This window comes from Phodopus roborovskii, unplaced genomic scaffold (assembly GCF_943737965.1).
Source record: "Phodopus roborovskii unplaced genomic scaffold, PHOROB, whole genome shotgun sequence".
Taxonomy (NCBI): domain Eukaryota; kingdom Metazoa; phylum Chordata; class Mammalia; order Rodentia; family Cricetidae; genus Phodopus; species Phodopus roborovskii.
In genome coordinates, this window is record NW_026126611.1 from 1,856,389 (window position 1) to 1,865,687 (window position 9,299).

The 9,299-nt window shown below is 51.3% G+C and overlaps 1 protein-coding gene across 1 annotated transcript; it reads left to right on the forward strand.

Moving 5' to 3' along the window:
- The first annotated feature begins 209 nt into the window (after positions 1-209).
- Positions 210-1,697, forward strand: LOC127237681 (sperm motility kinase 2B). Its single transcript, XM_051206052.1, has one exon. The coding sequence runs from the start codon at positions 210-212 to the stop codon at positions 1,695-1,697; it is 1,488 nt and encodes a 495-aa protein (XP_051062009.1).
- Positions 1,698-9,299: the final 7,602 nt, after the last annotated feature.

A 9,299-nucleotide genomic window follows, 5' to 3' on the forward strand; every position in this document is an offset into this window, starting at 1 on the left:
GGCTTACCTGATCCCAGCCCCGTGCGGTCACTGGATGTCCCGAGTAGAGTCCTTTAGATTTCATTTTTTATTTCAGCTGTTTTCTCCCTCACATGGTTGTTTCCATTATTTTTATTTTATTTTTCTAGAATTTACTAGATTTTTATCCTGTACTTCACCCTCCTTTTATTTGCTTATCCTAGGTAGCGTTTGTAGCGTTTTTAGCTACAATGGCCACACCTAGTGACGAGGAGTCACCAGGGTCCAGCCCCTTGAGCAGCACCTTTGAAGAGGAAAGCTTCCAGTCTCAATACAGAGTCCTGAGGACCATCGGCCACGGGAGCAACGCCAAGGTCCAGCTGGCACACCACCGCCTCACGGACACCCCCGTGGCTGTCAAAGTGCTCCGGAAGAAGAGGAAATGGTACCAGCCACTCATGTCCGAGGTAGACATCATGATGACGATCAACCATCCCAACATCATCTCACTTTTCCAAGTGATTGAGACGGAGAAGAGAATCTACCTCGTCATGGAGCTGGCCGAGGGGCAGCAACTGTATCAGTATATCCGGAAAGTTGGCCACCTGCTGGAGGACGAGGCCCGGGGAATATTCAGGCAAATAATAGCAGGTGTGAGCTACTGCCATGACCTGGGTATAGTTCACAGGGACCTGAAACCAGACAACATCATGCTGGACCGGAATGGAAATGTCAAAATCATCGACTTTGGCCTCGGCACCCAAGTCAAGCCGGGGCAAAGGCTGAGCCGCCACTGTGGCGCTTATTCCTTTGGTGCCCCTGAACTCTTCCTCGGCAGACTTTATGACGGCCCCAAGATCGACATATGGACCTTGGGGGTCGTCCTATATTTCATGGTAGTCGGGAAGGTCCCGTTTGGTGCTGTCACCATACCAGAGTTGCGAAGGCAGGTTGTGGCAGGGAAGTATGCTGTCCCCTCGGGTCTGTCAGAAGAACTCCGGGACCTGCTTAGCCTCTTGATGACGGTCAACCCCAGGTTCAGACCAACCGTGGCCGAAGTGATGACACACCCCTGGCTCAGGGTAGACGTGGAGGCTTTACCAAATCACTGTGAGGAAATGGTCCCCAGCTTGCCTGACCCTGCAATTGTGGAAGCCATGGAGCACATTGGGTTCCAAGCCCAGGACATTAAAGATTCATTACATCAGAGGAAATTCAACCAAACCATGGCATCCTATTGCTTATTTCAAGGGCAGGCTCTCCAGAAGCATGGCTGCCCAACCCGGGCTCAGCCCGCGCCGAATCCAGGGGTGACGCCATTCCCTTCCCTTGAAGATCCTACTGCTTTCCCTCTAGAACAAGGGAGAAGGGGAAGTGAGCCGGCCCTTGGCACGTTACTCGGAGGGCCATCCACTAATGGTCAGCAGGCGGGTCAAAGGGGAGGCAGACATGCCACCGGGCCGATGCAGAGGACACCCATACTGGACCCGGCTCATCAACGTCCCAGGAGTGCTCCCTGCATTTATTCACCGAGCAGCAGCTGTGAGAACACAGGAGACAACATAAGCTCGCAGGGCGCCGCAGCAGAGGGCAAGTCCGTCCACAGCCGGGGCCAGCACAGAGGCCTGAAGGGATGGACAAGGAGGGTAGGAAATGACCTGATGAGACTGTGTTGCTGCTTCCCATCAAGGAAGAAACCTCGCCGAGGGCAGAACAGAGTCTACGCCGCTGAGAAATGAGGCGCACGGGAGGGAGTCTGGAGAACAAGCAGCAGGCGTGGCCCAGGTACCTATGTGCTTCTGCCTGCTCTGAACGCGTCCCTCCTCCGCTGCCGCTGACTTCCTTCTCACCTAAAGCACAACCCTTCCCTTCCCTGAGTACTTACCATTCTCTTCCATCCCAAGCCTCTCCCCAGCATGGGCTCAGTAACACTGACGTGGACTCCAGTCTAAAAGGTTCTTTATCTGACCCCATCTCATTACCTCCTCCCAAAGCCAACAGCTCCCACACAAGATGAGGGCCGGAAGACTACGGGCTCAGAGACCCTTGCAGGCGCCACCAGCCCCTAGCACACGTGGTCATCAGTCACAAGAGCTGAGGACAGCCTTAAGTTTTCAAGAGCAACATCACATTCCCTAAGCCTCAAACCCGATAACCAACAATGTCAGCTAAGCCTCCTGGTATAGAGTTGGCTGGTTATTGAAGCCCGGGAGGCCTCCTGCATGCGTGTGTAACCTTTCAGATACTTATTGTCCCTCTGTTCCTCAGATCCAATGACGCACAGATTTCCATAGGAAACACTTCCAAAAGATTTCTATCAAAGATTTCAACTGAGGGGCAGAAAAAGAAGACATGACATAGTGCAAGGCAATATTCTAAGAAGTAATTTAACCTACTTCGTCATCTCTTTTTTGCCCAGAACAAATTATCTTGTCTCTTTCACACACTGTCATCTGGAAATTCTGTCTTACCCTGAACAGACAGACACAGGAGGTGATTTCAGACGCATGACCCAAGAAAAGACGCAGCGGCGGCAGCTGACCGACCCCCTGGCATCCCTGAGCCTGTGGGGATTGCTGGATGGCTACTCCTGGAGCCACATGACAGATGAAAATGTTTGGTTTAACTAGACACCAACATTCATAGAAGACACTAGATCTTCCTGGGACTGAACTGGAAGTTGGAACTGGAAGGCAAGGGCAAGCAGCATGCTGTGCTTCCAACGAGGGTTACCCTCTCCAAGCTCATGGCTGTAGTGTGTCCTACCTAAGCTCATGCTCAGTGACATGGGGACATGAGCCCCTGCAGTCGGGGTGCTGAGATAGAAGGGGGAGGGGTACCTGAACAGCAGGGGTCCTGGGAGAGTGGAAATTGCTGAAGGGGCCAGGCAGCCACGCTTTCCTTGTCCAGGTACCCTGTAGTCACACAGACTTCAGCATAATGAGGAGCGATTCAGTTCCTCAAGGGCAGGTTCCTGCTGTACCCGCCACTCAGGGTGGTGAATACGGACTCTACAATGCCTCTTCGACGTGCCAGGAGTGAAGAGGTTCCTCACAGAAGGAGCTGTCTGGAGCCACAGCACGTGGACACTTAGGTACTTAGCAACTAGGCAGCTATGGGATATGTCTATTTATAAGCAGAAGACATTGTCTCTGTGCTGGGTGTCCACGTGGGCCTCACCCTGAGTGTCCCTGACAGGAACCTAACCAGCACTGGCCCATAAGACAGAAGCAACACACTGGTAAAGGCCTCACTTCAGGCTGCACCTTGGAGCCACAGGCCACTGGCTGCCCTGACCCCATGTTGAGGAATCTTGTCAGTGAGGAGGTCTTCCCAGAAAGGACTGCAATTTAAAGGGAAATACTACCAAAGTGGAAATGCCAGGCTGTGGTATAAATCAATACTTATTGCTATTGCACAAATAAAAAATCGTATGTAACCGTGTTAATGTTTATGCGCCCATTAATACATGTTGCCTGAACTAGGTTTCTACTCCTGTGATAAACTCTCCATGGCCCAAAGCAACTTGGAGAGGAAGAGTTCATTTCGGTTTTTGGCTTGCAGTTTTAGTCCATTGTGAAGGGGAGTTAAGGCGTAGCCCAGGGAGGAATGTGGCTTGCTTGCTCCTTCTCCATTGACTGCTTGGCCTAATTACACCGACTAGGTGTACCTGCCCAGGGGGAGGCACGGACTCGGTGGGCCAGGCCCTCCCCATCAATCGTTAATCAAGAAGATGAGCTACAGTTCAGCCTGACCGATGGAGGCGTTTCCTCAAGTGAGGCTCTTTTCCCGGCGCTTGTCAAGCTGACAAGAAACAACTAGAATATGTGTAAATCAATATAGGACGCCCAGGTGGTCAGGAAATAAATCCATGTTGGTTCATTTAAAGTTCAAAGGTAACTCTCCCAAGGATCCATCTCTAGGAACACAGCCCAAGAAACGATGCCATAGTACAGGAAGAAGGCCGAAGGTCGTACTTAAGTAGAGTGTAGGGAGATAGAATGTATCACAATGTAGCTAGTTGTTGACTAGACACACAGCTCAGGAACAGGAAGGTCCAAGGCTGTCACATCAGACATCTTTCCACGCTAGCCTGAGTCCAACCAGGAAGTGATATCCATATGTTGACAAAGCTCTATTTCACCTCCTTTGTTTAGGGAGAAGGATTCCTTTCCATCTCCTGAAGCTTTCACTCACTTCCCCAAGGCCCCTTCCCAAGCTGGGCTCTGCCCTGGAGCCTCTGGCCAGGAATGTAGGGTCCCCATAGCAACCGAGAATCTTGGTCAGGTCAGCAGCAAGCTTGGCAGGTGAGGTAATGGAAGAACAGGCCAAGCCCTGGGGAGGGGGAGGAGCCATCCTGAAGCATCGTGAACCCTTTGCTGTCCAACCTCTTTCAGTCTATGCCACGGAGAAGACCCTCAGTCCCCAGCCAGGGAATGCCAAATGGCATGGAATACATTTTCATAAAGGACGGGTACACGGGGCTGTGGGCTTTCATCACAGAAAGACATAAAGAAACTCCCACACAGGTGTGCCACAGAGCTGAGCTCAGAGAACAATGTCAGGTGAAAGGGCAATTTTGAAATTAGACGCCTTCGTTCACTTCTCACTTAGTGTTCTCTTGTCTTATTTAGAGATAGACTCAATGGCGTAGCTGAGGCCATACTGCCACAGAGATGTGCGCTGCTGGAGTTTCTTTCCAGCCTGGTTCTGCAGCTGATTTGCCCCAAATAAGCACACAAATGCTACATTAATTATAAAACTGTTGTCCAATGGCTAGGGCTTCTTATTAGCTAACTACCTTATTAACCCATTTCTATAAAACTTGGTCTTGGCTTACCAGAGAAAACCTGGACCTGTTACTCCTTTGGGGACTACATGGCATCTCTTCGAGGACTCTCTCTGTGGCCCTCCCCCCCCCCTCCCAGCCTTCTCCTGGTCTGTCTGGTAGCCCTGCCTATCCTTCCTGTCTGGCTATAAGCCAAACAGTGTTTTTTTTTTTTTTTTTTTTTTTTTTAATTCATCAACCGATAAGAGAAACATATACAGAAGGACACCCCCCATCAGATATGAGTCCCAGGGAGATGGGAGCCATTTGTACGTGAAGGGACTTTGTGTGGGGGCAGAGCCCTGGGTGCCATGAATGGGGACCACCAGTGAGCCACAGAAGCTAAATGAGGCGTGGGCAACCCTCCCACCCCCACCTCCCAGAACCAGTCTGCCAACACTAGACCTGAAGCTCCTGCTCCCAGACTATGAGAGATGATTGTGTCTTCACTAAACCATCATGAGCCTAGTCTTGCCAGGAAGCCATAGTGTTTGGGGGAAGACTCCTGGGTCCTCCTCAAGGTGCCTCTGGTGTCCCACAACACATGAAATTATGCCCACTAGATGTCCTGCCTCTCTTGGGTGGAACCTCTGTTGTCTGGGTGGGGTTGGCCTTCACAACTGGCATTGCACAGCGTTGTCCTCCAAGCCAAACATCCATCTATATGATCTCTGCTGTGCATGCTGGGTACCCCTGAAGGCACTAACAAAACTCACCCTGAACAGTCAGAAAAGTTAACAGTCAGAGCGGTCAAGCAGGTGGAAAGCCAAACCACGCCCTGCCCAGAGATGTCCATCTCTAGGGGGTGTCGTTAAAGTTGGCATCAGAGGAACCTTTGCATCATGGAGGTGTGTGGAGTGTGCTAGTGGTAGTTTCTGAGCGACTGTGGCCTGACTTTCCAGCTCCAGGAGCCAGGGGCCAGCTCTCCCCAGTCTGTTTCTGAGTTTCGTGGACTCACAGCCACTGACCACGGTTCAGTGTTAGCCCTTGTGTGTAAGCCACCTTGGTGCCCTCCTCATCGAACACAGAGGGAGCCCAGCTTCATCTTCCTTGGGTCCCCATGTCAGCTTCAACTCTCCCAACTTGGACTCTGCTTCGGCTGGTATTTGATGGTGCTGATGCTATCTCTTTATTTCTAGTTTGAGTCTCACCCTCTGCTAATTCCACCAGTTAGGTGCGCGGGTGGATAACTGTTTAGACAGCATGTGTATTTGCAAGAATGGTCTGTGGCCACACTATTCGACATACCTGATCTTGTCTGAAAACTGAAGTTTGACAGGGTTGAAAGCATGTGGGGTAGCTCAGAGGGGTCTGTCTACCTGTAAGCTCCTGCAGCTCTACTGTCCGGCCATCGGAGTCAAGGGTTATTGGCTCAAGATGTGTTTGTTGTTTCTCCTGTTTGGAGAGCATAGCAGTTTTGGCTCAGTGCAAGGAATGTTTTCACTCGTAACTGGATGCAGAGAATGCAAAGAATCTGTTCTCTGAGCCGACAAAGTCCAGAGCTGGAGAGGGCACTGAATGGCTTAGGGAGGGTGTGCCTGTTGCCAAGCTGGAATGAGCATCTCCATGCTTTCCAGCTTGCATTCCTCCCTCAACCCTGGCTTCTTTACACGTGATTAGAAAGCCAGCCACATCGGGGAATGGTACACAGAACTAACCTGGTGCATCCCAGGGTCCTGTGTCCAAGCCAGGAGATCTGGCAAAAGTGGTTTTTGAGGCTCCAGGGCTCAAGCAATCAAGAGTAGGCCGGACTTTTCCTGCCCCAACTCTGGGCTTTCCCTGCAGAGGGCTTTTCTCCATCGCTTGAAGGATTGTTGGAACTATCGGAGTGCACTGGGTGTGGAGGGAAGCAGCCTGTGGAGACGCAGGAAGCGTGTAGAGCCCTTCTGCAGGCACTCAGGCCCCTAAGCTGGCCCTCTGTGCCTATGCTCCGATGACCAGTTCAAGCGCACCCGGGTGATGCATGGCATTCCTGGATAGAACTTGGAAAGGTTCCCGCTTCAAACGCCTCTGGCCCCTGCTCGAGAGCATGGCCCAAAAGTGTATTCTCTACGGGAACAAACACAGAGGCAGTGGGGCGGGATCTCCAAGGGTCCCTGGTGCTGTGTCCCACATACAAGTCAACTCAATCCACAGACACCACGAGCCATCCCAAACCCGGTCCATATCTTGACCGGGCACCTGCCACTAAAAGCATTTAGGAGGAGGGGGGTAGCCCACGCTTGAGGGATGGCAGGCTTAAGCCTGAGGAAGCTCCCTCCACCCTGGGTGTCAGGCTTTGTGATGTGACTATAGTAGGAGATAAGACGCGCATCGTGGCACTGACAATGAATGACCCCTACGAACGCTCGCTCTTCCTTTGGATGAGATGCTTAGGCCCCTCATGGGAGCCACTCTTGTACTGGGTGAAGCCGCCTGAGCGCTGCAGGGCCTCCAAGAGGCTAGAGAGGCCCAGGGCGCATGTGTGTACATTCTCAATTAGCGCGTGCTCGCTCGGGCGTTCACAGGCAGACACGTGTGCGCGCAGACGCAAAGGCGCAGATGGGGGGTCAGGCTGTGTTAGTTCACCGCTCTAGAGCTTATCTGTGTTTCATTCACTTTGTGGGGTATAATTTACACAATGTGAGGTCACTTTCCTTTGAAATGTTAGTAAGTTTAGGAGTTGTGCCACCACCTCATACAGCAGGTGCCACTGAGCCTGCGCACTTCGGTCCCCTCCACAGGCAGCCACATTTCTTTCCAGGGACCTCACCTTGTCCGGACTTCTTCAGCAGGCAACACACACAAACACACACACACACACACACACACACACACACAGAGTTTCTGTTTTCACCTTGTTAGTACTTTGTTGCTCTTTATTGGTGAAGGCTCCTCCCATTTTGACAACTGTCTGTTTTAGATGTTTGTCTCCAAAGCTTTAGTTCTGGAATGTTCTCAGCGGGCTCATCTAAGGACATGGGAAGGTTAGGCGGAAGGTTAGCCTCATTCCTTCCTTGTGCTCCCACACAGTGGAAAATCACAGCCCGAGTCAGACAAGCACCTCCACCTTGATCAACCTAAACCAGAATATGACACTTGGGGTTGACGCCTACATTTCTAGACATTACAGCTGCAGATCCGTGAACGGAGCTGAATGGCTCAGTCTGTAAAGAGCTTGATACTCAAACACAAAGACTTACATAAACATCCAGGAGCAACATGTGCCCATTATCCCAGCACTGGGGTTGGGGATGAAGACAAGCCTCGAGCTTGCTGGCAAAGCGATCTAGCTGAATATATGAGCTCTGGGTTCAGCAAAGAGACCTTATCTCACAAAAAGAGGTGGAGAGTAACAGAAGGTACCCTCTAACTTCCCCACACACAAACACATACACATACATGCATGATCCACCCTACATACACACATCAATCAGTACTGCAACATCCCCACACATGTACATCTATGCATGTGCAGAAATAATGGGAGAGAAATACTACATGCCCTGAACATACACACACACACACACACACACACACACACACACACACACACACTTTTTCCTCGTTAATTCCCCCCAAATGTGCAGCACAAAAAGTATGTTCATAGTGTGTACGTTAACAAGCCACCCAGAGGGAAATTCATGGGAGCAGGGTACATCACAGGCGAGCTATGATTTCAGGTAATGGACCTGAGCATCTGTGGATCTTAACTCCCTGGGGCCCCAGAACCAAATGCCCACAGAGACTGAGAGGTGATGCCGAGGAGTGGTGCTCACTTGGGTCCCAGTCACATTTCTGTTTTTATAGAGACAGAAAGCTGCTGCCTTTTGCAGAGGCAGAAGTCTATGGTCCCTGACTGTGGTCTTCAGGGTGTTGTTGTCCAGGGTAACCAGGTTGACTGGGGTCCGTAGCCATGGAGCGTCACAGCTGCCTGGCTGGGAGATAAGGGGCTTCTTTAGGACCTGATGTAGTCTTTGTGAACTGTTACTTCCCAGGCATGCTGCTATGGCCCTCCATTGGTACTGGAAAGCCTGTGAGCACTGGGTTATGAGCCACCAGAGACTTAGTTTTAGAAAAATCTGTCGCATTTATCAGTAATAACGTGAATCAGGAGATGTTTGCAACCCATTTTGCTAAGTGTTACCTGTAAAGCATCAGCCACAGGACCCATGACTACTGACTAGCATTCTGCCAGGCTCCAGGATGACTCCTGCTACCCTCTCCAGATCCGTGGGTGCTGTACGCGGTGCAGGGGCTGCCGATGCTTCCCTCCTGGCTACAGATACAGTTGGAAGAGTAGCCAGCCATACTTCGCTGCCATATTGGAACCGATGCCTGCCTCTGGGGTGAGTCCTGTTCAGACAATAAATGGGTTCTGGGGACACAGCTGTGTAGTGTTGAGAGCCTGGATCTGTGCCCTGGGGATGTTTCCCACCAGTTCAGTGCAACGGACGCTGAGCTTACCCGATGGCGAAGTGAGCTGGCCACTTCCTCATCAGGTATGTATGTATGACATGGTGTAGCCGGGAAG